Genomic DNA, 27,698 nt, shown 5'->3' on the forward strand with positions numbered 1-27,698 from the left:
GGTCTTGGTTTGAGTTTCCCTAAAAGCAGACCCTTAGGCAAAGACTTGGTTGCAGGCCTTTCTCCAAGAGAGGGAATGAGCCAAGGGAGACATCACTGGGGGGGAGGACTGATGAAAAGATGCCTTCTTTCTTGTTTTTAAATATATCTTTATTGATTTCAGAGAGAGGAAGGGAGAGGGAGAGAGAGAGAAACATCAAGGATGAGAGAGAGTCATTGATCGGCTGCTTCCCGCTCACCTCCTACTAGGGATCGAGCCCGCAAGCCGGGCATGTGCCCTGACTGGGAATCGAATTGCGATCTCCTGGGTCATAGGTCGATGCTCAACCACTGAGCCACACTGGCTGGCAAAAGGTGTCTTCTTAAGCATAATAGTGCCATGGGCAACTGGGGTCAATCCTAGATCTCTGAGGGACCCTGGAATATGCCTCAGAGACAGGAAGCTCAGGTATTTATCCACCATATCTGATCCCCTGCTGGTGGAGGGCTTTTCATATTCCTCTCCTCTGGAATTAAATTTTCTATTTCTCTCAGTGGCTTCTGTGCTGGTCATCCTCCCTGGTGCTGGAGAAAGGCCCCAGGAGAAGAAGCTGTGAGATGCAGGCCCTGGGGCGGGGTAGCTGTGAGCAGGATACTGCATGCACCAGGAGTACCCACATGGGGTCCCGGAGTGGGGCTTCTGCTGGGTGATTTTCCCAGGCGGTGGGGACAAAGTTAAGCTGATCCCACTTACTTCACTTTAGAAAGTCACCCAGATTCTATTTTGAACGCCTAGTGCTACGGGATGTACTGACTTCAAAGAGCCTTTCTCTGTGGCCAGGTTACCTTACTAGTGGTCGCAGCCCAATAGTGTGGATTTGAAATTTATGACGGTGGTTGATTCCATCAAAGACAACACAGGAGGCTGTGCATAGCTTCTAATAAATTCCTTGTTGTCTTTTATAACCATCTCGGGCAAGCCTCGTTTCTCTCGACACAGCAGGCCGTGTCAGTCAGAGCGAAAGTTACCCCAGACAGCCATGGATTGAAGACTGGAGTGTTGGGGCCAAAATCACTAGCTTTGAAATGGAGCCAAACACTTTTTCAGCAGTAGAAGGGGCAGGGTGAAGTCAGATGACCTTTGCAACAAAGAGATCCTTAGCTTTGGGAGGTCCCTGAAGTTGCGGGTAGCAAGATCTTTGCCACCAAAGCTTGGAGCAAGAAGAAAAAGCGGCGGCGGTGACAGGGGAACGATATATTTGCGGTAATAGGCGCTAATTAACCCTGACGGCTGATTTTAATTATTGCTGTCATCTGTTGAAATCAGCTAGCTGACACAGTGGGTTCAGTTTCATCTTTTCCAATAGGCAGATATTCAAAACTCTTCTCTTTTCCCTTCCTACCTCTCTTCTTTTAGCTTAAAAAAAGCCTAAAATTAGAATGAGGGGCACAGTTTTCGAGAACCTCCTTACAGTTTCCCTGGAGTTGTTTTGGTACCTTTTTTTGTATGTGGGTTTTCTCCCTGGATAGTGTGAACTGGCAGAAAACAACTCCACGTTTCTTATTCGACAATTTTTTTTAATGGACCTCCCATGATAAACTTCTTTGGATCCTCTAGTAGAGTCTCCATATGGGGGAGGGGTCAACATATATTTAGAATTAATGTGTTGATAGTTCTGTGTTATATTTTAAAGAGATAAACAGAAGAGGTGGTACTTGATTTCACAATCTCCTGGTAGGAGCTGTGTGTGCATTTAGATTTATAGAATTATGCAAGGGCTACTTTGCCTCGTGGAGTCCAGCAAGGTCATGTGGAAACATCTGGAGCGATTTCTAGATGCTTGGTCTCCCACGGGATTAAGCAATAGTGCTGGTCCTAATACCCCCCAGGCAGCAGGCAGAATAGAATCGTCTATAGAAGGCACCCCGGCGTTTGCCCAGCGGTGCATGGGCTCGTCTTCCCTTGTATGGGAGTAGATGGAGGAGGGGAACAGAGCTGAAGCTTCACATCCCGGGCCATCTGTCTGGATGTCCCAGGGCCCAGGCCATGTCCCAGCGACCCAGCATGTCGACTGTAAATGACCTGCTGCTGTTGGTTTTAGTGGTCAGTCACTTTTCAGGTGTTTCCACTACGGGAAAATCATGAAATTGTTTCAGAGTCCAGGGTCTGATGCAGGTGTGCGTGGCACATGCAAATGGCTCCCTTGCCACACATCACCCTGGCACAGCCCCACGGCTACCCCTGGTGCCTGCACTCTTCCAAGCAGTCAAGTGGAATCCCTCTGGACCTCCCACCCCCTTAGGCCATGTAGTCTGGGCTTCACTCCTTTGATTGTCTCCCGGCTGTTGAGTCATTGGAGTCTTTACATGAGGGAATGATATCTATACATCATCCTCGGTGCCCTTCCAAGGCCTTGGCACGGGTTTGGCCAGCAAGGAGCCGTGGGCAGTTATGCCTCTGTGCCCTTAGTTCTCCCCGCTTTCTCCTGCAGGCTCTTCTCCTGTCACATCACCCTTGTTGAGCACCTACTGTGTGCTGACCTGGTTTGGCAAGAAAAGGAGCCAAGAGAAGTGTGTAAAATGTTTCTTTCCTCAAAGAGCTTCTGGAGCAGATGGAGAGACAAGGCATCCACATGTGAGAGAAACACAAGGCGGGACAGTCCAGAGTTAAATGTGAGGAAGAGCAGCCCAGAAGCAGGAGGACAAAGAAGAAAAGGGACTTGAGCATAGAGAGAGAAGGTGCCATGGAACAGGAGGGTGTAGGCTGACCGCAGCTCTAAGCGTGGTATGAGTGACGACTCAGGAAACAGCATGGCGCTTGACAAGCCAGGGCCTCACCACCCTCCTCCCACTGCCAGGTCTGGAGCACGTGGGCCGCGTCTATGCCAGAGGGCCTGGCGAGAGACAGTAGGGAGTAGTGGGGACTGTGGTGAGGGCAAGGGAACTTTCCTAATCCTAAGGGGAGTAGATCCTCTCCTAAGTGTCCACCCGACAGGAACTCAGGCCCATTTTGGCAGGCCTTCTGGTTTATCAAGAGAAGCTGGCTTTTACCCATTTACTCCCGACTGGACGCCAGAGCCTGTCTGCCTCTCTGTGGTCACCACAGATGGCCCAGGGGCTCCCAAACAGGTCATAGGAACCCCACTTCATCTCCAGTGAGTAAGGTTGGGGGAAAGAGCTCACCTGTGGGGAAACTGTCTTTCCCATACTCACTGGGCTGCTTGCTGTCTTGGGCTAGGATTTCTGAGAACGTATTTGAGGCAGCTGGGTGGGGGTGGGGGCCATGGTTTCAGGGACTAAGCAGTGAATCCAAGCATCGTGGAGCCTGTCATTCCTCAGCAGCAAACTCAGCAGCTTTCCTTCCAATTTCAAAAATCCAGAGCCTTGTGGCTCCTGCAACAGGCGTGATGACAAGTCATAACAACTCATAAGAAAAAGGAAGAAATTGTCTTGTCTCCCTGACTCATGCGTCTAGCATGGGAAACCTAGGCATGGGTGGCCACAGATGTTCTCTGGAGGTGGAAGGCATGATTCCGGATCATGCCGCATGGCCTAGGAGGGCTGAGGGGTCCGTCAGGGAGGAGGAGACCCCACGGGGAGGGCCCTGGCCTTCCTGGAAGCCCCAGGCTTCTCAAGGGTGATCAGGAGCCTGGACTCTGGAGCCAGACTGCCTGGGTTCAAATGATTGTTGTGCTGCTTACTAGCTCTGTGACCTTGAATAAGTTACTTAACCTCTTTCTGCCAAACTCTTTTCTTCTTTAAATGCGGATAATAATAAAAAGGGTGATATCTCCCACACAGTGGTGAGACTCAAAGCCACTGTGAACATTTAGAAGACTCTCTGGTGCATAATGACTGCCATCCGAGTGTTTGCTGTTATTCTTGCTGCTCTGCCACATTCGGAAGAGAGGATGCTCCTGCCCTTTCCCATGTGGAGTCAGTGCCTTTGACTCCCTGGGCTGGGAAACACATGGCAACATTTTTTACAAAGAAAGATGTTCACTGGTTCTCATGAACCCAACAGGCCTCTCTTCCCCAGGTGTGTCTGCATATCCTCTCATGAGCACCCCATAAAGTTGGGGATGTATGTGTCATCCTTCTACCAGGGGGTCTCAGGGAAGTTGAGTGGCTTATTCGTGGTGACCCATCAGTTAACGCTTCTGTTGCCTTTCAGCCGCTGCTGATGTTGGGAGTCAGCTGGTCTGGAGGGTGGAAAGGTGCTTTCTCTTTAGGTTGATTGTGGCTGGGTGCCCCACCCCTTGTCCCACTAAGCCTGTGCCCTGGTTAAACACAGAGTCATGGCCAGCCAGATTCGGAGTGTTGAGGGAGAAGAGGGGACTTCCATGTCTGCTGATTAGCCTGCTGGTTTTTCATCTTTAACCTCTCTCCGTGGCCCAAAGCGTGTGTGGGTGAGGAGGAAGTGTGGAGCCTTCACATGGGCCCAGGAACACTTGGGTTCAAGCCCAGATGTAGCCACTGCCTAGCCTGTGACTTTGGGCAAGTAATTGTCTGAGTCAGAAAAGCCAGTCACCAAAGACCACATGGTGTTCAATTCCATTATCTATAACGTCCAGAATAGGCAGATCTGTAATGACAGAAAGTAGATTGGTTGTTGCCGAGAGCTGGGAAAGGGGATAATGGAGATTGACTGCTCATGGGTGCAAGGTATCTTTTGGGGCGATGGAAATATTCTAAAATCAGATTATAATGATGGTTGCACAACTCTGCAAACATACTAAAAACCATCATATGCTTTAAATGGATGCATTTTATGGCATGTAACTTATATTTCAATAAAGGTGATAAAATAGTTTTTATATTCTTTAGATGGTGAAATGATAATATTTTGCATCTATCTGGTTAAGTAAAATATAGTCTCAAAATTAATTTCACCTGTTGGTTTTATTTTTTTAATGCTTGTGAGAAAACGTGAACTTCCATATGTGGCTCGCAGGGTATTGCTTTTGGACCGCACTGTGCTGTGTGTACTCTCGAAGGACCTTCCTGGTTCCAAAATTATATTCTTCCATGAAATGATCCCTAGGTTTGGACTTCTGATGACTCATTTGGTACCATGGCTAAAACCCAACTTGAAAAAAAGTTCATTTGGGTCTTTTTAAAAACCATTTGCAAAAATAGGTTTTTAAAGAGAAATCCTGGAAGGAGGCACAGAGTCATATAAGGTGAGCCCCAGAGCAGGGCCTGTTACTTTCTCCTGCCCCTGTGAGCCACCCACATCCATCTGTAATTGTGGACAGGGCTGTTTTAAAAAATTTATAGTCCAAGCCTGAACAATGGTTTTCTCAATCGATTCTCCTCTTGGAAGGTTGACTGGGGACTGCCGCTGCCCAGAGGAACAGGCTGTAAATCCCTGGTTGGCAAAAGGGCTTAACAGGAGTCTGGCTGAGCCCTTGCCTGGATTCTTCACGTCCTTATGGCCCAGCTGGAGGCCACCAGAGCGTCTTTTATTTCCCAAAAGGCTCAGTGTCAAAACACAAACCTTGGCCGCAGTCTCACCTCCCAGGAGGGCTGAAGATGATCTTGGGAAGTGTCTTTTGACTTTAGTGCCCTAGGAATTATCCACTGAATATCCATTCTGTTTCCTGCTTTTTGTGGGGTGCTGTGTGGGGTAATTCAGAAGTCCAAGTTATATGGCTTTGTGGAGAGACATGCCTTCTGCAAGAATGGGGAAGTATCAGTGTTCATTAAAACACACACACACAGACCCCCCCCCCCCCCCCCCGGCTGTGGCTTACATTTCTTCTGTGAGGCCAGTCTTTCCCCTTCGCTGAGGAGTCTCTGAGCCACGAGCCCTTGTCAGCCTCTTCATGCTTTAGCATCTGAACTTGGGTAGGTCCCTGTTTGGAATGTTACCCTAAACTATTGCACCTCTCTTTTTACCTGTTTTCATTTAAACAATGGGTGCGGGCGTGAGTGTTCCCCAGTTGGGGCGGCCCAGCTGCAAGCTCCTCGAGGCTGGTGCCACGTCCCACCTACTCGCACCAGCTGTCGTCCGCATCGCTAGCCGGGCTGCTTCTCGTGCTGTGAGCCCCCCTTGCCCATTTTGAGATTTGGGCAAGGGCGTGGGAGGCGAGGGCTTTCTGTAAAAGTCACTTCCAACATTTCTCCTGAGAACAAGGCAGAAGCAGACTTCTGTAGTTCTCGGGCTTCTTTTGAACCAGTAATTATATTCACAGAGAAAGAGTAATGGAAACAGTCATGACGAGGAAGATGTCAGAGTGAACACCTTCCTGTCACTTACCTACTAAACTTGAGCTTTGCAGAGATCTCTGGAGAAGAGCTTGCCTGGGGTGAAAAAGCATAGAAGATGGGCCTCGCGACGGAGCCCGTGTCTTCAGAAATCAGAGTGGTTTGCGGAGGCACTAAGCGGATCACACTGAGGTCCTGTCTCATCCTAGCAGTAATGCACCAAAGATGTGTGTCATTTCCCCAGAAGATTTCCATGTTAACATTAGCACGAGGAGAGGGCCCACTTCACAGTGAAACTAGAGTCAGGTACATTTCCCGATGACAGTGATATCTGGAGGAGGGAATGAAAATAGAGCTGCTCGTAGACACTTTGCCTCTGAACCAAGTTAGTTCACGCATCTCCCAGGAGAAGGCACGTTGCTGATAGGGCTTTGCTCCTGAGGGGAGCCCTCCAGGCCCCCCGATCCACGACTGGTGTTTGCCGTGCGCTTGGCTGCTGTGCTGGTCCCGCTCTGCTGATGGTCCTGGCAGCAGGGCACTGCGGAGTGGCAGCGCCCCATCATGTGTTGTAACCAGCGGAGATGTGACCACACAGTGGCTGCGGAGACCCCCCATTTGGGGGGCTTCCTGCACACGTGGACCTTGGCCACAGTGCAGTTTCTTTATGTCACTCAGATGCTGTAAGGGGGATGTTGTTAATACCCATGTGCTGCCGGGACCCTCTGCAGCATTATCCCCTCGCCATGTGTATGAAGATCTTCAACCAGACGGAAACATGGGAACATGGAAAGAACTAGACGGTGGACGCTGACACCCACCGCCTAGATTCGACCCTTAACATTTTGCTGTACTTGCAATTTTTTTTTTTCCAAGTTAAAATCCTTCGTGATTCCCCCCATGATCCTTTCCTTTTGAAAACCAGCCCTATCCCTCCTGCGCCTCAGATGGAAACGTGGAGGGAAGATTAGGCAAGTTGGCATCTTCCTGCAGCTGATGGGAGAACTCTGGCAAGTTTTAGGCAGATAAAGGTAACGGAAAGATTTCTGGAGTGGGGACTAGAAGGTGCGCTGCCAGGCCAGGGTCTGCTGCTACAAAGCCTGGGTACCCCAGGGGATCTCCGTCCTTTTGCCAGGACAGTCCTCTGCCTGCCTGGTCCAAGGCAGGGACAGAACACATCGCTGGGGACCAGTGGCTGGCCTGGATCCTGAGCTCTTGGTTCCTCATCTGTGAAGTGGGGATGACACCCACCTCACGAGGCTATTGTAAGATTAAGTGAGGTATTGAGATACAAATGCAAGTGCCTCAAACGATGCCTGGTATGAGGCGGGCAGACTCGGGGTTGAAAACATGATGACTACAGGTATACACATACCTCTGTACGTGCCCAGCACATATTGCTCAGGGTTGACTTATTGTATTACTGAAGATGCATCTATATTGTATGTAGGAATAATAGTAGTAGCAAAAGCAGTCGTTATTGTAAGGTTAGACCTGAACTGAAAAAAAAAAAACCAAACCAGAGCTAAAATGTCTCAGTTCACAACCTGAGCATTCTCTGCATGCATTTGTGGAGAGAGCGGTTGTATTTTCCTCTGTAGGTGAAACTTTTCTGGTTTATTGCTTCCCCTAAGAGATGGAAGCTACGCGAGCACTGTCTTCTCTCAGCCCCTTGGAGAAGGCCTGCGGGCCGTTGTCGCCATAGGCTCATTTGTTGTGTAGGACACGGCCGCCGGAGCTCTGCCCTCCCGTCAGTGACGGCCTCCGACCCGCACGGACAGATGATGTGCTCTTACTCAGTGACTTCCTGTTTGTTATCTCGTAGTGGTGACAGCTAGCGCCTGTCATCGGAGAAGATGGGATCAGCTCAAGTCACAGATGCAGGGTGTTTCTCGTTAGAACTGACTCAGGGTGGCCCTGGACGCAGGAGGCGGCGAGGACAGGTTTTCTACACACTTGGGAAGCCTTCAGTTCCTCGTGAGGCGCATCTCACGCTTCAGGCTCCTTGTCCATCACGTGGCACCGTTCGCAGCATCTTTTGTGGCGTCACTGGACTTTTCTGAGGCAACGAATCTTCTCGGGGAGATGGGAGTTTATTCCAGGGACTCCTTATCGTTTCCCATCCTTGTCTGTTGCTGTTTGGAGCTGGGGGACACTAGAGCCACCTGTTAGGCTGCCACGATGGGGGACGAGTGAGAATGTGCCAGGTGCCATCACTGGCGTCACAGAGTGATGGTGATGTGACCTGGGCAGGGGGCGGGGACATTGGGATGAGCTTTCACTGCCTGTATTAGAAAGCTTAGTGTCCAGGTAGGGCTAATACGTGAGACGGTTCACACCCCGAAAGGGCCAGCTGTGGGAAGAAGTCTATGCATTAGCAAGGTCACATAGGTTAGGGAGTTGCAGAGCAATAGTTGGAACAAAAGTCTGATGTTTCTCATTACAATACTTACATCTTCTTAACAAAAGATTAATCTTATGTATTAGTCATGACACTTCATGCCATCAAAAATAAAAAGCAAGTCAAAGCGCCTAAGGCGTTTGGGGATTTATTGGAGGGTGTTTCTGCAGGTAGGCTGGTGTGATCATGGGCCAGCAGTGTCATCAGGGACCCAGGTTCCTTCTCTCCTTTTCCACCCTCCCTTATGTGGGCTTCATCCCAAGGCCACCTTCCCCCATGGTGGCTGCAGAGGTTCCAGGTCTCGCCTCTCCGCACAGAAGGGGACAGAGAGCTATGACGTTAGCAGCTGTCTCTGGAGAGCAGGAGGCCTTCCTTCCCAGGAGGTGCGAGCAAACCTCCGCTCACATCTCACTGACCTGATGGGCCCCTGGCCACTTCTGAACCACCCCTTCTGCCATGTTAAAATTACGGGGGCCCAACGCTGCAGTTGCGGTGGCGTCAAGCCTTTTTTTGCACAACTTTCTCCTGTCACACAGTGGGCAAGAGAGGAAGGGATTTTGTGAAAGGGACCACAGTGTCATTTACTACGGGGGACATTTACTAACCCATCCACTGTGTCTGAGACCCAGCTACCCTTTCACTGCCCGCTCATCTTTCTGCCGTGGAGCAACTTGTACGTGATTCCGGAGGTGATGGGCATGCTCTTTTGTTCCCAGAACCCCTCATTCCACCACCCTTCTCAGCCTGTGTATGTGTGTGTGAGCTCCATTTCCTACTCCTTTTACTTTTAGAGACAATGGAAGAGGCCTTTCACTTTTAAAAAAAAATACGTTTTTATTGATTTCAGAGAGAGGAAGGGAGAGAGAGATAGAAACATCAGTGATGAGGGAGAATTGCTCAGCTGCCTCCTGCACACCCTGTACCCACAACCCGGGCATGTGCCCTGACCAGGAATCGAACTGTGACCTCCTGGTTCATAGGTCAACGCTCAGGCCCTGAGCCACACTGGCTGGGCAGGCCTTCACTTTTCTTTTTTCTTTCTGATTCCCTGTCAAGGGACTTACTGACCTTGGCTGGCGGTGACTGATGGACAGGGCCTCGCTCAGCATTTGGCCCAGAATGGCCTCATGTGGCTTTGGGGAGAGAGAGAGGCCTGAAGGGAAGGGAGCAGACACACACACGAGGAGCAAACTGCACGAAGGAGCCTCTGCTAGAGGCGCCCGGCAGGTACCCAGCACTGAATATCGATCATGGTTTTCAGCAAGTCTTTTCCGGCGGGGCGTCATTGGCAGCCTACTCTTGTCAGGGCTCTAGAAAATAACCAAAGCCTTTTTGCTCAGGCAAATCCCAAATCTGTAGAAATACACTTGGAGGGCTTCACTGGGGACCAGGGCAAGGGAGGTGTTCTCTGTGGATGACAGGTGAGCACTAAGCTGCCATCACTCAGGTGGCCTGAGACGTCCTCCCTGCTCAGCCTGTCCCCGCTGGCCCTTTCTGGTCTCTCCGTCTTTCCTTTCCTGTCGGTGGATCTGCAACTCGGGACTGAAACCCGAGGACGCGGATCCTGTCTTTCTTTCCACTCACCCTGGTTGCTGTCCTGTGGCTGGCTTCAGTTTCCAACCTGGAAAGGCACTAGCAGAGGGCCAAAGAGCAGGAACAAGCGAAGACGGGGTGGCTCTGCGCGTAAATGACAACCTCACTGCTGTCCTCTTGTGGGTCCTGTTCTCAATGTGACTCACCCAGGGGATATTTTAGTTCTGGCATCGAGTTCAGTGGTGAGAGGAGAGAAGAGAAAAAGAAAACCTTATTAGAGAGTCCACACACCTCTGGCTCTGGACCAGTCACACCTTCCTACTTGCTCCAAGAGACCTTGTTTCCCAGATGAGGCCAAGGTTACCATCAGTGGCTGGTGTCCCTTTAGATGGCCCCTCAGCTCTCTCTGGGTTCCTGCTACAGCTGCAGTGGGCAGTTCAGTGTGAGTGCAGACTCCTGTGGCCGTGATGGTGCCACCTCAAGCAGGGGCCATGTGTCTTTCTACTTTCTGGCCCAGGGTCCTCACCAGTAGGTGGGAGCCGGCTTGGCCCACTCAAAAGTGCAGCCTGGAATTTGGGGAACCTCATGCTCCTGGGGCGACCCTCAGGTAGTGGGGGATGTGAGCCACCTCCCTTGTCCTTCAGGTGGACAGTTTGCATCTCTGCGCATCTAGGGGCATTGTCCTAGTTGCCAGCAGCAGCCTCCATAACGCACCCTCATAGACCCTCCTTCCCTTTCCCTGTCTTCCCACCCCTTCTTCCAGGCATCCCTTTCAGAATAAACTACTTGCACCCAAGTGTTTGTCTCAGACTATGCTTCTGGGAAGCGCAAACCAGGACACTTTGCAACATTGCAAACGCTGCATTGCAGTCTAAAGCATTCCTGCAACTTTACAGTGGCGTTTGACGGTTTTGTTTGTGTGACTGGGCCAGCTGTCATCCGGCTCAGGCTGGCCAGGTATTTGGGGGACTGAACATAGACTTTTTTCTCTCCACCATCAGGGAGCAACCATCACCCCTTGCAGACTGTACTTGAAGTCCTTATGCTCCAGAGCCGTCTTAATTCCTACACAATGTTCCCAGTGCTCTTATAGCTTATTACTGTGATTGATAGAAGGCATTTGGGAAGCTCTATTTTCCTGGTGGGATGGGGGACATTTATGCAGAGATAAGAAAGATCTGTCTGCTCAGCAGTGTGCTGGATGGACACAGCGAGGACGAAGGCAGGTTGGTTTGGGGAAGAGCTTTACTGGGCAACCGCCTTTTACATGGGGTGGGATAAAAGGTGGAAGCATGTGTCAGTGAGGAGTCTGTCAGTCTCTGCTAGATAAGAGCCAGCCCCATCTGGCTGGGGCTAAAAAGGGACAACATTGCAAGGTGTAATGAAAGGTCATGATTAGCCTGGCTGCAGGAACGCAGGAGCTGACGTGATGTCCTGAGGACCTGAGCTCTCTGCCTCTTGGCTTGGCTCTGCTCACCTTCGCATGCTGGCTGTATTCTTGGGCTCTCAGCCTCCCCCCTCTCCTCCTCAAGTCCACTGAGAGAGAGTGGGTGAGGCTCTATCCTGGGATCTCTGCTTTGATTGGCTTGGCTCAGTTATGAGCACCTCTCAGAACCGATCGTCATGGCCTGCAGGATGTGGGGCTTTCACTGGACAGGCCTATAGTGAGTGAATGGACCTGGTCTGACCAGGCAGACTGGGTATGGGGAGGGGTCATTTCCCAAGTGAAAATCTGAGGTTGATTCAAATGGAGAGAGAAGGGATGCTGGGGGAGAGGAGTGTGGGCACCAAATTTCAGTGCAATTAAAAAAAATTAATTTCCCAGTGGAGATTTGTTGAGTTCCTCCTCTGTGCAAGTACTGGGGGCCAGTAAGCGGAAATTGCTGTCAGGTAGCTTATAGTCTAATGGAGGAAATAAGAAATGTATATGTGTAGCCGGAATAGAATGTGTCATCTGAAGCAGTGATCTCCACACAGTTCTTATGAATGTAAATTGATTTAGAAATTATGTATAATTAATACTGTAATATATTTTGTATTCGCATATATTTTATGTGAATACAGAAATATTGCTTGTATCTAATTTTGTATTTATAATGTATTTTCCTGTTTAAAAGAGAGACCCCGACATTATGTAAGCTTCAGTCCCCACCAAACTCGAATCCATCCCTGATATTTAAATGCCAAGAAACGTAGCCTTGGCTGGGTAGCTCAGTTGGTTAGAACGTTGTCCTGGTACACCAAGGTTGTGGGTTCTGTCCCTGGTCAGGGCACATCCCAGAAGCAACCAATGAATGCATACATAAGTGGAACAACAAATTGATTCCTGTCTCTCAAATCAGTAAAAAAATATAAATTTAGGGGGAAGAAAATAAACATGAAATAAACCATTTAAACATAACTAGTATATTTGTTAATAGAACAAAGCATTTCAATTTTACTAAAGTATTATAATTAATATTGTATTGTTTGAGTACTATTTTATTGAGGACAACATATTGAATATGCTTAAATCATTTAAAAAATATTAGTTCCATATTTTGAGTTACAGCTAATTGAAGGTCTGTTTATTTTAACCTAATTTAAAGTTCCGTTTAATATTAAAGTTTAATGGCTGTTCTTTCTGAAATAGATAATTCACCAAGATATATAGGTCCAATGAAAGAAAAGCATCAAAGGTTATATCAGCTAAATCAAGATGTTAACTTTTCAGTTTTATCCACCAGTTATGCAAAGACTTTTGCCTGGGTTTCAATCAATTAAGCCTAAAGCTTTTCAAAGGTGTTGTATTTGCATATTTTTAATAAATAGGTCAAACTTAGTGAGACTCTATTTGGAATGTTTTTATTCAGATTACATAATTCTCCTTCCAAGTTTTAAAGTGGAAAATATGAATGTTTTATATGCTGGTGATTTTTATCATTCGGGGGGAGGGTAACACACTTGTGTGTTTTTTTAATCCTTGCCCAAGGATATTTTTTCCATTGCTTTTCAGAGAGTGGGGGGGAGAGAGAAAAATGTTGATGTGAGAGAGACACATCGATTGGTTGCCTCCTGCATGTGTCCTGACCGGGGCCAGGGATGGAGCCTGCAACTGAGGTACGTGCCCTTGGCAGACTCGAACCCGGGACCCTTCAGTCCACGGGCCGATGCTCTAACCACTGAGCCAAACTGACCAGGGCAACACACTTTTTTAACATTTGTTTTCAAAATGCTCTCTTCATAGAACAAATTTCTGTAGGAAAGTAGGCACTTATTTACCTGGTGGTTAAGACATCACTTTCGAGGATAAGAGGTGTGTGCCCGCGTGTGTGCAACCGCATGTGTTCTCTGAATATACCCGATAGGTACGTACTTACCTGGTGGCCACATGTCTTCTCAGAAAAGGTTAGCATACTTATAGCAGTTCTCTTTTTATAAAAGAGAAAAGCACAATTCATCTTTAAGTTCAATAATTTAAAAATTCCTCCTCAAAATACAATCAGTGGACATCTGTATAGTATGAAAAGATTTCATGATCATGTCCCCATCTCATTTCAAAATAATACCTGCACATCTGCTCAGCTGAGCCCCTGTAAAGTGCACTTGTAACCTCTGAAAGCAAGTGACCTAGGAAGGGCTCCCTGTTCATCCCATACCTTTCCTTCAGGCCTCACGCCTGCCAGCCACCCTTCTGTTACATTAATTATGGGACATGCTGGACTCAGGGTGGGTGCTACCGTCAACCCATATTTTAAATATTAGATGAATATGTACTTTTCTTATTTTTAGATTGGCCTGTGATGCAGAGGCCAATTAGATGGAGGTTCTAATATTTTTTCCACTCTTCAGTATATCCTGGAGCCCACCCACCTTCTGAAGGATGGGGGCAGATGTCCCACAGGACCCTACCAGCCTTTGGTTAGATGACTCTTCTGTAGATTAAAAAAAAAAAAAGACTTAAAGTCTAAGTTCAAGGGACTTTAGAGATCAATCATGCATTTTAACTTGCACATGTGGCATCTGAGATACAGGGATTCAACTTCAACAGCCCCAGGCTAGTGACAGATCTGCCACTAGAATCCTGTCACCGAATGCTAAGATGGTGACTCCCTGCGGCCATGTGCTCAGCTACCTTCCCATGTGGACTCACATGATTTTTTTTTTGAGCAACTTGAGTCGTTTTTCTTTCCATTCTGCCTGCCCGGGGACATTTCTGTGCCACAGAGCAGGGTCATTTGTTGTCTAAGAGGTCTTGGGGCTGGTTTTTAGTATTGATGACCCGCCCCTCCCATCTCCCATCAGTACTACGGGCTGTCTTCCTTCTTCCCCGAGAAGGAAGCCAAACGAGAACAAAAACCAGGCTAGCCCACCTCCTTCTGTGTCGCATCAGAATGTGCAATCACCTCTATGTCCAGGCCGTTGCCTTTTCCCTCTGCTTTCCTTGCCCCTGCAGAGTGCTCGCAGAATTCTGCTTCTGCCTTGCTTCTTGACCTTGGAACAGGGATATTCTACTTATGTGATTAGGCCAATTCTTAGTCTAGTCACCAGCCACATGTGGCTATTTAAATTTACATTAATTAAAATGACAGTATCAGAAATCAGATTTCTTATTTGGACTAGCCACGTGTGGCTGGTGGCTACCACATTGGACACATCTATCACTGCCAAAAGTCCTTTTCAGCGGCACTGATCTAGACGGACCACAGTGGTATTTGGGGTTTTCTGCTATTTAAAATGTGGGAAATTGTCTTGGGGAGCATATCAGGAGTCCCTGTGTCTCCATTTAATTTCCCAAAGTTTCTTGACAGATTGGATGTTGTTGGGTCAGATGCTGAAGTAAAAGCCTCACAGAGCATGACAAGTGTCATTTATACTAGCCATCACTGTCTGGAAGGGAAGTTCAGTTTTGGAACCAGGGATCCACATCACACCCATTGGGTTGTAGGTGCACATATTGCCATCTGTCCCCCTTTTGCTCCCTACTTCCCCCTTCCATCCACCCTCATCACCCCTTGAAAGCCATTGTTGTTGTGAGGCCCATTGCATAGCTACCAACGCAGGTTTTGGTGCTGTATTGGCTTCATGTGTTGAATGTGCAGGTGGGTTAATAGGAGCAGGTAGGGTGCTGGTTGGTACATGACCCTGCTTCCTGAGAAATGTGGCTTATTTCATTCCTCATCATCATAGTGGGCACATGACTAGTATTTGCTTCTGAGTGCTGTGTAACAGTGAGACCCAGCGGCGCCCACTTTTGATGGGGGTTAACTGTAGGTCTGAAGAGTTCTACAAAGAGAAGAAAGCCTCTCTCACCTTTATTCTCTGTTTCCTGCCAGAAGGAACCCACAACAGGTCAGATTCTCCTCCTTCTCTGTACTTCCAGAGGCCCCTAGTCCATTGTGGCTACTCTGGAATTGCTTGGAGCTGCTGCCTGCAGAATGCATTGCCTGGGACTCCTGCAGTGTCCCTTCTGAAACACAGCCCAGTCAGGGTGCACATTTGCATATGGCGACTCAGATCCTTCCATTCATATGTCTTCATTGAATAATGTGTAATGAAGACCGTTAGAGCATTGTTTGGACCAGCAGCACTGGCATCCACTGGGGACTTGTTAGAAATGCTGATTCTCATAGGCCTACTTATCAGAGTCTGCATTTTAATAAGATCCCTAGGTGATAGGCTTGCACATTAAAGTTGAGAAGAAATCCCATGTTGAATATTGTATGTGTGTGTCCTTCCAGTAGGACTGCCCCAGGGGCCTGGAGACTCCAGTGTTCCCCATGCAGATTTGGCTCCACCAGACCTGAGACCTGCATTTCTAACCTGCCCCCAGGACATTCCCCTGCTTCAATGGGGCAGGTGGCTCGGGGTTACTTGTCCCTCTTCCCCTCTGAGTAAAAGAGAGGCCCATCTGAGGCACTAAAAAACCTCAACTTCCAACGGGCTTTTCCTCTTGACGCTGAGATGTGTGCTTTGATACTGGGGCAATGTTTAAATCCATCATGAAGCTGCTGCCTGTGGTTGCCATCGCTGAGTTGGAGTGCGTGAGTCCCACCTTGACCCAGTCCACTGGGGTCTCAGAGTCGCCCCACTGCACAGGGTGTGTAAACAGATAGAGAGATGGGAGAATTAAACGGGGCCGTGGCCTCTGCAGCTCCGAGTTCTCAGATCTGCCCTGCTCTGTCTCCCTGGAGCCCTGAGGCAGTGGAGGGAACCTGTGCGTGGCCACCTAGCTCCTGGCTTCCTCCGGCCCTGGTGGGTTTGGAGAGCTCACAGCTTCCACAGTTTGTTTCTTTTCAAGGACCAAGAGCAAGGCAGGGGGATGCTCCTCTTTCAGCTGGAAAATCCATGTGAAGGTGCACATGCAGAAAGCAGCGCCTCCCTTGCTCCCCCTCTTCACCCACCCAGAGGGAGAACCACCGGGCTCCCCTTCCTGAGACTCTGGGGGTGTGGTCAGGAAGGGGGTGTTGGGAGAATGGTGTGGGGAAGGCAGATTCGTCCCCGCTCCCTGAGTCTGCAGAAGGCAATCTGCTGGCTCGGGGCCTACTCGGAATGGACCAGGGACCCCAGGGTGAAGCCCCAGGACGTACAGAGTGGAGACAGCTGTGTAAACCTCGGGGCGGGGTATTTATAGCCTTGGTGCGTTGAGCCTGCCTTGGAGCCAAAGTTAGTTACTGCCGCCACCGGCTCTGTCTTGCACGGCGTTAACTGTGTCACGTTAGGCATTGCTAGACTCAGTTTCCTCATCTGTGTTCCGGCAGCTGCTGCCCTGGTCCCCAAGTGTTTCAGAGTGGTGGCGCTCTCCGTCCCAGGCTTCCAGGAGAAATGCAGAATTCCCATTCCCAGGGAGGGGAGAGTTAGCTTGACCTCTCACAGCGAGCCTGCTGACCCCAGAGGCCACTTTCCCCAGGCTCCCAGAGCTCTGGGACAAGGTGGGATGTGCATACCTGGGCTCTGGAGTCAGACCTGGGCTCGAGTCCCAGCTCAGCCACTTAACCCCATGAGCAGTGGCCGAAAGTCCCTGTGAGAGTGTGGAGTGGATGGTGCGGGAAGGCTGCTTGGCACAGAGGTGAGGGGCATGCAAGGTAATTATGAGGCTGCAGCAGATCTGTGCGTCGGCTGTCTGTCCATGTGTATGAGGGGGTTAATCCCCTCCGCAGAGAGCAGGGAGCCCACCTCTCCGCTGGGCCTGCCACCGGTCCTTGGGAAGGATGGAAGCCCTGTGGGACAAGGGTGCACGGGGAAGAGCGCGTTAGTCTTAGGATGAGGGCTGGGACCTGGGGCGCCCAGGGAAATCCATCCTTGGTGTCAGAAATCCTTGGGCTCTCTAAGCGCCAGCCACAAGGAGAATTGGAGGGGAGAGAAAGGGGGGGGAGAGGGAGAGAGCGAGCAGGAGAGGGTGAACACACAGCTCTGTAATGGAAACTTGGCACCCCGCCTCCACTTTCCTTCCTTAGCGCTCGTGGCTTGAGTCTCGGGTTGAGAACTACTTCCCCTTCCAGCAGGCACCCCGCTACCCCCACGGTCCACTCCTGTGTCCCACCCCTGCCCCTCAGAGCCTGCAGTCAGACCTGCCACCCCTGCTCCCCAGTGTGTGACATGGGACACGTGAGCCTGCTGCCTCCCTTTGTGCCCCCACCCCCTCCCGGCTAATTAGGCCAGCATGCACTTCCAGGGCCTGGCAGATGAAGAGCCAAGAATGCCGTGGACAGGGGCCAAGTGTTTTTGTTGACATTGCTCAAGTACAGCTTTGTGGAGCAGTCTCTGCCACAGCAGAGGAGCCCGAGGACGCCCGAGATGAGGGGAGAGCTGTAAAAACCCGTGTGGCCACCTCCCCAAATCTTCTCTGCCTTCCCCGCTGCCCACCCTCTGCCCCTCCTCCCTCAATCCAAGAATATAACCCTCCATGTCGTGACCCGCGGGACCAGCTTAGTCTCTAGGAAACCCACACACAGTGGAGCATCGCGCATCCAGCGGTGTTTGAGAACCATTTTCTTGGTTCTTTGAGATGCTTTCCTGGGGTGATGCTCTTGCCTTGCTGCTGTTGCTAACGGTTTCTGAGAAAACAACCTTCTTGAAAATAAGTCCAGTAAGACTGTCCTCACCCTAACCTGCTGTAGGGTGCAGGCTACAATGACCTGTAGCTGGGTGATACAACCAGGATCTTCCAGACCTGGGTTCAAATCCCATTCTGCCCCTTCGTGCTCCCTGTGTTCCCTTGGTCGAGCCTTTTAACCTCTTTGTGGTTCAGTTTGGAGCCAATAGTTCAAATAATGCTGTTGTAAGATGACATGTGATGAAGAAAGGAAGATTCTTTGCATGTAAAGAGACACCCAGTAAATGGAAGCCGTGATAACTACGAAATGTAGTTGATGGCCATGGGTTGGCTCTGATTTTAGGCAAATCTACTCTGACTTATTTACTCTAAAGGTAAGTTGACCCAGAACCAGCTGCCTCCTCCTACCTCCCCAGGAATTTTGTGAGGACAAATGAAATGGGATATAATATTGCCACTTGGTTCTCAGTGGGAAGCGAACGCGGGGCTTACTTCCATCCTTGTTTTCTCAGACTCTGATCTCTGCTCTAGTGGTCAATGCTGAAATATATTTTTGTTGAGATAAAAGTTTGTAGGTTTTGGAATCCAGAGGTACTGCTTTAATAGTCTCTAATTCCTGAAGATATTGAATCATTATGTTAAAAAAAATCCTCTAATTTTCTGCTACAATAGCTGGCTTTATTTATACATCTCTTAATTGGTATCAGCTTTTCTCCCACGATTACAGAACCATGGAAACTTGGCCTAGGAAAGAACGTTGGAAGCCATTGGAAGGGACGCTCTTGCTCCTTTGCAAATCTTTGCCTTGCTGTGTCACAAAGCACTTTTCTCTGACCCAGATGATGAGAACAGCAGAGTGGCCAGCCTGTTGGTCCACAGCACAGCTCTGTCTTTGAATCTTGTGCGGGCTGGCAGATGCCTTTGGTGCCTTGCCCACATCACTTTGTTCTTGCCTCTTCAGTGCGCACTGGCACTGTTCAGCTGTTAGCACCTGCATCTCATTGTCCAGGGCCATTTCCCAAGCACCAAAAGGCCCTTGGACATGTGGCAGGTTGGAAGTGCCAGGGAATTAGCATCCCCTGGGAACAGCTTTCAATCAACGGCAAACCAGGAGTAGTTAAATAAATGCCCAAGCCCCCTCACCTCTTGGGTGTCTGAGATCCATTGGCGCCCAGAGCTTTCCAGAGGGTTCGAGCTCTAGTTGATTCATTTTGGGAGTGCCCCTGAAATGCACCCTCTATTGGCTGGCTCCCTTTTCCTGTCCCATTTCCCTATTCCTAGGTCATCCCTCCCCCCGCCATATAAACCACCTGTGCTGAATCCTTGCCTCTGGTGCTGCTGCTGCAGACACCTGGCCTGAGACAAATGGGATGTTTTTCTTTGCATTTTCAGATTATTTATGATAATATGGTATTAAATTCATATTTTAGTGCTGCTTGTTGGATTTTAAGGCATTGACCTTACTGTTTCTTCATGAGTTTTTGAAATTTTTTTTCTCTGCTTTCAACAGTCTTAATCATAAGAATTAACCGTTCAGGTTAACCAGACTAGACAAAAGCCTGCTTTTTCCTAGGATTGTCTTTGGTATTATCCTAACAACTTTGGCTAAACTGATATATGTGGCTACCATGCAGGTTTTATATTTCAGAGTCTAAGGTTATCATTTATTGTAGTTAGGTTCCTTTCTTTTTCCTAGAAAATACCTCAGGACTGTCCTGGCCAACATGCATAAGTTTATATCTTGATATTTTACATCTGGGAGCAGTTTCCCTTTGAGAAAGTCCTCAATGCATGAGTGGCTGATATTTTTTGTGTCTTATTGGCTTAGATGAGATGTCCAAAAACATTGTGATTTTAAGAAACTTCTACGAGCCTCACTGTATCCATCCTCAGAATGGGAATAATTATTTTGATATGTGCTTACTGAGCATCTACTCTGAGCCAGCAGTCATTAGGTGTTGGAGGAACAACAGTGGACAAAGTAGATAATGTTTGTGCTCCTCCTTTCTTTCCCAAGTGATGCCATGAAGTTCAAGTTCAATAATGAAGGTGAAATTATTTAGGAAACCGAACCACCATGGAAACAGAGGCATGCGAGTGATGACCCTCAGCTTTTCACTGACCATTTCAGACACCACGTTGATGTGGCTGGATGCGTGTACCCTCCAGCATTTGTGAAGACCACTGGGCCCATGAATTAGGCCCTCGTCTTATACTTAAATCCATTCTCTGACCACCACAACTCTGGAACTCAAGAGGCTGCCACTGTCTCATGTCACATCTTTGTTTAGGGCCAAGTCACTAGGAAGAGTCACTTTGCTTGCTCTTCCCACTTTCCATGACCTGCTGATGTCCAGCTTTGGCATTTCTTTGCCTCTGTCTTCCTTGATGTGCCCATAGTTGCCAAGGTTCTTGGCCACTCTTTCTGTTTTGAAATTCTCTGGCTGCTCACCTGCTGCTGACTGTTTTCCTTGCTCACGATCCTTTGCTGAATTCCTTTCTTCTGCTTGCTCTCTGAAGGAATGGAGAGTTCTCCACAATTTCTCGTTCCATTCCCTTCTCTTTATTCCCCTCCCCTGCTCCTCTGGGAGACGCTATTCATACGTGTCTCATAGTCTTCCGTTTGCCTGTGACTCTCCTGCTGCTCTGTCCCCAGAGGTGTCTACTCCCACGTTCCCGTAGGCAGCATGCTTCCCTTGCAGTGCTCCGCAGAGCCTTCACACTCAACACATCCTTAATAGAGAGCACCCCGCATTCTCCCCTCTCAGGTACCTCCCAGTCTCTGTTCTGTTTCCTGGCACCTGCACCCCCACAGTCGTCTCAGCCCGAGACCACGGCACTGTTACATGCTTGTCGCCTTCACATACTCAGTGGTCTGCTTTTCTTTGCGCCTTCGCCTCTTGTTTATGGAGCTCTTGCTATGTGGCATTCCAGGCCTAGGCTCTTAGATGTCAAAATGGTGTCTCAGCTTGGGTAACCCTCCAGAAGCAGGTCCTGATCAAGTGGTCAATTGCAGGAATTTTTTTTGGGAGGTGGTTCAGGGAAATACCGGTAGGGAGAGTAGATGCTGGTGGGCTGGAGCCAGTCATACTGACTTAGTGGACCTAAATGTGCCCAGCTCTTCCTAAATTCAGATTCAGTGAGGCCACGTTTGTAGCTTGAAAAGGCCATAATGGGACTATTTACACCACAGAAATTGGCCCATGGCTGCACACGAAGACTTTCCCCCCTAGAGAGTTGATTGTTAAACATTTCTCTGCATGTTTTGGAGGCAGGGGAGTAAGACAGGGAAGGACAGCAGCCAGTCAGGTGTGTTTTATCATGAGAGTTACACTGTAAACAACTAGAGTGGGATCCCAGTCAAGAAAACTCTGGAATCCAGGTTAGAATATATACCTCCAAGTCATCTCTCTAGAGCAGTGAGGTATTAATATACTACTTCCTACCAGTTACTGGCTGAGGGCTGCCTCTGTTGGGCCCAGTAGGATCCAGCAGCCGGAGGAAGTACAGTGGTAAGGCTACGAGGGTATAGGTGGGGCTGAGCACCTGATGGCTGAGTAAAACACTGGGCACCCAGATTGGTCAAGGCCAACTAGTGATGTATGGTTATTATCTGTTTCTCCCCAGACCTCGACTTCATGGATCTCATAGGGGAAGACAGACAGTGGACGCTGGGGAGGAAGTTAATGCAGGCGAATGACACTCTGACTTCAGAAGACGCAGAACTTCGGAGCAGCAAGAACTGCACTGAACCAGGTAACCGATGGCTGCGCTCTGGGCAGTGGCTGCCGTTTTCTCTGGTTATGGCGAAGGAAGAGCTGGACGCCTGTTTTTCCTTTGAATTCTAACTCAGAGAGACTTGAAGGACATTTAGGGCAAGTGTCTAAGGTGAGGTCCCGGGGAGTATTCAGAGGTGTTTTTACCTGTGTATTTTCCCAGGGGCGCTGCGGGAAAGGTAAGTCAAAGTCATGGGAAATGCTGTGTTAGGGAGCCCAGGCATCTCCTTTGCTGTGGGAAAGGATGGAGTCAGATACGATACGATGACCAGCTCCAGGATTCTGGGTTCAGCCACACTGGGCCAGCAGTGATGGAGGGCTTCTGTCCCTTGGTGTGGGAGTTATGGTTTAGGGAGGTGATGTTTTCTCTCTGTGAGTGGCATTGCTCACTGTATCAAGAAATGCCTTTCTCAGGGTGACAGATGTAGAAGAATGAAACACATTAAAAGCTACTGCAAGAGAGGAGATGACTCAGTTTACAGGTAGAAAAGATGAGGTCCAGGGTTTTAAAAAGCACATGTGCCCAGCACCTGCTGGGGCTGGCAGGGGTCAGGGACGGGGTGACAGGGAAAGGGAGGAGAGGAAAGGCTTCAGGAGGGCATGGGGAGGAGGGAGAGAGCTCAGCATGCTGTGTAGAGCTGGTCCACGAAGAGTAAGGGGCTAGGAGGCATGCTCTTGATTTCCTCATCTGTGGCCTATGGGGACTGGACTTGATTTCTGGGGCCCTTGATGCTGAACCAAATTTTATAGAGACGATCCTGCCTGAACCAGGAAGGGTCTTGTTCAGATCTGAGCCTATCAAGGGCCTGCCTGGAGCCTCTCTCTTTCCCGAAGCTGCTTTGACCACCCAGACTGCTGTGGCCATGCTGCTCTTGCATGTGTTTGATATAAAATGTCTCTAACCACAGTCTAATGTGGACACTCAGTGGTGACTGTGTTCAAATGAATTCAAATGAAATACAATTAAAATTTCAGATGCTCAGTTGCACGAGCCACACTTCAAATATTTAAGAGCTGCGGGGCTCGTGGCTACCATGTTGGACAGCTGATCACAGAGCATCTCCATTGTCTATTGGACAGGCTGTGCTAAGTTTCATTTGCCTTTGGACTTACCTCCTGTCTTTCTAGCTCAAGGATGGAGAGCGCATGTGTGAATCTGAGAGCCCCACTCTGACCTGGGTCTGGGGCTCACGCTCACCTGGGTTTGAACATTAGCCTAGAAACATGGAAGCTCTGGGAAAAATATCAGGTTCTCTAAGCCTCGATTTGCTTCTCTGTGAAACTAATTATTCTGACCTTTCTCATTTGTGGTGAGAATTGGTAATGATGAAGTGTTAACAGCGGAGTGCCCTGCGTATGGTGGCTCCGGAGTAGGAGCTCACTCATGAGTTCCCAGGGTTGGCCAGGGCGCCTGTCCCTCATTACAGCCAGGAGACAGAGCTCCACTCTCCAGCCCCTCACGGGGAGGGGGCAGGTGCAGCGCACCTGGGTCAGGCAACAGGTCACTTCCTCAGGTGGCCCAGGTCCGGGCAGTTGGCGAGGTGCTCAGAGAGGCATAAGCACCCCCTTCAAACACAGACGGGTTGGAAGGTGTCACCATGGTAATGAGCATGACGCTTCCGAGGCATCCTCTGTTTCTATAAGGATGTGATCACAACGTCTTAGACTCACATCACTACCAGTTGTCCTGGTCGTCTTTCCAGAAAACTGTTGGAATACTCCTCCTTGGTGTTCACTGAACAGATATTTGATGAAAAAGTTGAGGATCAGAGCCCTCATAAGATCCTGATTTAGAATCAGAATTTAATAGTATTCATTCTACCTCTGAGTGTGGGGTGAGAGGAGTTGGGATGAGCCAGGGGCAGGCCCATTCACAGCATGTTGCCCTGTTTCCCTTGAGATCACAGTGGTGTGCAGTGAATGCTACTTGTACTGGTTGAATGTAGTGGTGTCTGCTTTCAAATGTCTTAAATATAGGGACTGGGAAGTGAGCTGGTGGATTCTAGACGGTCCTTCTTCCTCTGTGATGACATCAGTGGAGCAGTCCCGATGGTGACACATCAGGGCGCCCTGTGCACTTGAGGGGGTGGTTATTTACACAGGACCTGAGCCCTTGGGGTGCCAGCGTATGCCGTGGCCATGTGAGTCATGGTGCCAGGTCACAGGCAGGAGTTAATTAGGTTCTTGTCATAGAGTACACCTAGTGCTACTTGTGATGTCACAGGGCTTCTCAGACTATTCTTAGAACCCCTGGCTTTAGATGCCATGAGAGTAAGTAAAGTGGATTCAGAGACTGGAGATGGAATGACCACTGTTCTGGCTCTCTTCTCTGGGGTACGGGGCTGGCTTGCTCCCCAGATGTCCATTTCCTCACCTATGAAATAGACCTGCAACTAATTTATCTCTCCCATTCCTTCCATTGCACAAATTTAGTAATCCAGGAAATTTCCAGAAGAGAGATTCACAAAAATTTCCACCCCAAGATGCCCCCACTCCACTTTCCTTAATAACTTCTTTGTGTGTCCATGTCATTCCACAGCCCTCCTTTTATTCCCTCTACTCCCCACCCCCCTTTCCCTCTCCACCTCCACCTTCGCCGCCTCACCTCCATCTCTTTCCTCTCTCTCTCCTTTCTGAAAATTGGGAGTGTCGGCACCCAGCCAGGGGGTGGCCAGGATGCGGTGTCCTCTGTAAGGTGGCAGTCCCACCTTGGCCAGGTGGTTCAGATGGTTGGAGGGTCGTCCTGTATACCTAAGCAGTTGCGGGTTCAATTCCTGGTCAGGGCACCTACCTGGGTCAGGGCAAATATGGGAGGCAACTGATCGATGTTTCTCTCTCTCAAATCAATAAAAAATATATATCCTCAAATGAGGATTTAAAAAATATATTTAAGGTAACAGTGCTGTCTGTAGTTGGTGTGACAGCACTGAGATGACACACTCTTCATGTGATAGCTGCCACGTTAAAGACATGTTGCTTTGTACAGTTTGAATTTTTATTTTAAATGTCATTCTTCCCTTGCTGCTAAAAACATGGTTTTGGTAGAAATTTGTAATTTTTACCTCCAGAACTGCATGAAAAAGGTTGACCTCTGGTTTCTAATTTTTCTGCAATTTTTCTTGCCCTCTGTGAAATTCTAGGGTGGTTTTCTTAGCCTAACTGCCAATTTCATCTGAAGCCTGGAAACATTGTTTTTTGGTAAATAACACTTGAAACTGTTTACTCAGATGACCTATTAAGAGAAATTTGGCTGAATAAATTTGATTCATGGAAAATTAAGTTAGCTAAATGTAGTACTGAGAGTGGTGGAAATTGTAGCAAAAATTGAATATTTTGTAATATTTATTTGTACACTTTGCAGAATTTTATTTATACACCTTGCAGTCTATCTCCAGAAGAATCTATCATCTTTCGGTTTTTAGTTATTTGATACTTTTAAGGAAATGAGCTTTTCCTTCGAGTGCCTCTTTCAAATAAACTTTGGGAGGAAGGAAGCTGTTTAAAATGATAGCCTTTGGCATAGGCTCCCCTCTGAGGTTACTGGAGTCTCCTGACAAAGAGCTCAGCTTCCGGTATCTGCTGGCTTGGTTGGGTCTGAGGTCTTTGAAGATAGAAAGACATGCTGGGCCTGTGCAGCAGGCTCCAGGAGATGCTGCCAGGGCCCTGGTCCGAGGGGATGTGCCAGAATGTTCACTGGGTCAGGTGTGTACTGGATCACCACATCAGCTGCTGAATGTGAACAGGGGCGAGGAGCCAGAGGTCCCTCCAAGAGTAGCCACATGGAGCAAGTCCAAAAGATGAGTGTGGCCTGTGAACAGGACCCGGAGGCCAGGCACAGATTGGCAAGCAGGGCAGACTGGTCCAGGGTGCAAATGGTGAACAAAGTAAATGTTGGGAGCCTACTATTTTTGAATTTAAACCATAACATCAGGGCCCACTGGTTTAAAGTCATAGGGCTGGGCCTGACCTACCTACCAAGCATGAAAGGTCCAACTCTCTCATCTTTTACATGAAAAAGGGGGCATCCAGAGAGGATAAATGACCTGCCAAAGGTCACAGGGCTTGTCAGAAGCAGAGTAGAGCCCTCAGCTACCACACATAGAAATGCAGTGTGTATCGGTAAGTAGATAGAAAAATCTGACATTTGCATGATCTAGAGTAGCTCTGTCCTGTAGAAACATGATGCAAGCTACAAATATAATTTTAAATGTTCTGGTAGTCTCATTTAAAAAGTAAAAAGAAACAGGTGAAGTTAACTTTAATATATTTTATTTAACCAAATATATCCACAATAGTAGGAATGAGACATAGCAGTCACCTCAGTGTTTTATCTCTAGGTTTGACACAGAAAGAGCTAAGGTTTGTAAAAAAAAAAGGTAAAAATCTATGCTTTATTGTACTAGCTCACATTGCTATTATTAACTTCCCTCTGCACTTGTAATTCTCATAATGATTCAAATAATAGCGGTTGACATTCTTAAGTGGAATGAGTTAGAAACTCATTGTGATCTGCTTGCTCTTCAATTTGTTTCGAATTCTTTACTGAATTAGTTAGACAGGATAATAGTAGCTGCTGCAACAAATAAGTCCTAAAGATTTGGGAGCTTAACACACAAGTTTATTTTTTCTCATGTAAAGTTCTGATCTGTGGGTGGCTGTGTTGCAAGAAGTGGTTCATGGACTCGGGAGCCTTCCATTTCGAAGCTTTCCTCAATCTCAATCTCACGTCTGGTTTCCGAGGTTGCTGTGCTTCTCTGCTGTAAGAGGAGAGAGCTTGTAGGTTCCAGCAGCTGGGTTTTATGGACTTGACTCTCACTCCTGTTCCTGCTCTACTGATCAGGACTCAGTCCCATGACAACTTCTAACTGCAAGGGACGCTGGGACATGTCCATTAGCAGAATGCCCTAGAAGAAGCGGAGGCAGGTTTGGTGAACAGCTACATTATTTCCCCCCAAACTTGTTCCTTTTTAAAAAACAACAACAAATATTTCCATTTTTCTTTATACTTACTACAAAAGCAATATACTCCTTGTATAGAAAAATTATAACCCAAACATACATCTTCTGACACTTGCTTAGCTCTTGGCTCAACCTTCATGATTTTCACCTGGTCCAGGTGACACAATTCACTTTTCTCTTCTTGGGAGGGTCACAAGTGATGTAGAAATGGTCCCCGGTGTGCGCATTTGCCGACTGCATCTTTTCTTTGTAAATAGAAGTCTAGGAAAATAGTGAATGCTCGAGGAGTACAGGTGAAGTCATTGGTAATGATGTGGGAAGAGCTTGGGCTCCAGAGTAAATCCTAAATCTCAGCTCCATCACCTTCTACCTGTGTGACACCCGGCATGGTTCCTAAATTCCCTGACCCCCATTTCCACCATCTGTAAAGTGCAGATTAACGATGCCTCCTTCACAGGGTTGTGGCGATCGTGAAGTGAAGTAGGCTTTGTGAAAGAGCTGGAACCTCAATTATGGTCTGTACTTAATAAATTATAGTATATTATCTTTGATACCAGAAATGTAATGGAGGGTAGACTGATGCCATCATTTACAGGGACTTGCCCACTCTGACGCACACTGGGGGGTGGTGGAGATCGTCTTAAAGGTGGACAGGTGACTTAGTGTAGTTCAGCAACAGTGCAGCATTCTTACGGCTGTGGGAAGGACACATACCCAGGGATTGACTGGGCGGTGTTTGGCGAATTCTGTTTGCTGGCCTAAGAGGCCACTATCTAGAAAGGCAGGATGAAACAGGGAGCGTGGGATTT

The 27,698-nt window shown here is 48.4% G+C and overlaps 1 protein-coding gene across 1 annotated transcript in view; it reads left to right on the forward strand.

Moving 5' to 3' along the window:
* SLC24A3 (solute carrier family 24 member 3) overlaps window positions 1-27,698 on the forward strand; it is a gene marked incomplete at its 5' end in the record, with an annotated part of 322,397 nt that overhangs the window by 33,799 nt on the left and 260,900 nt on the right. Inside the window, one exon of the mRNA XM_081149048.1 lies at window positions 21,782-21,910. Within this exon, the coding sequence (XP_081005174.1) occupies window positions 21,782-21,910 (129 nt within the window). The remainder of the gene's footprint in view (window positions 1-21,781; window positions 21,911-27,698) is intronic.

This window comes from Miniopterus schreibersii, assembly GCF_964146895.1.
Source record: "Miniopterus schreibersii genome assembly, chromosome: 10".
Classification (NCBI taxonomy): Eukaryota; Metazoa; Chordata; class Mammalia; order Chiroptera; family Miniopteridae; genus Miniopterus; species Miniopterus schreibersii.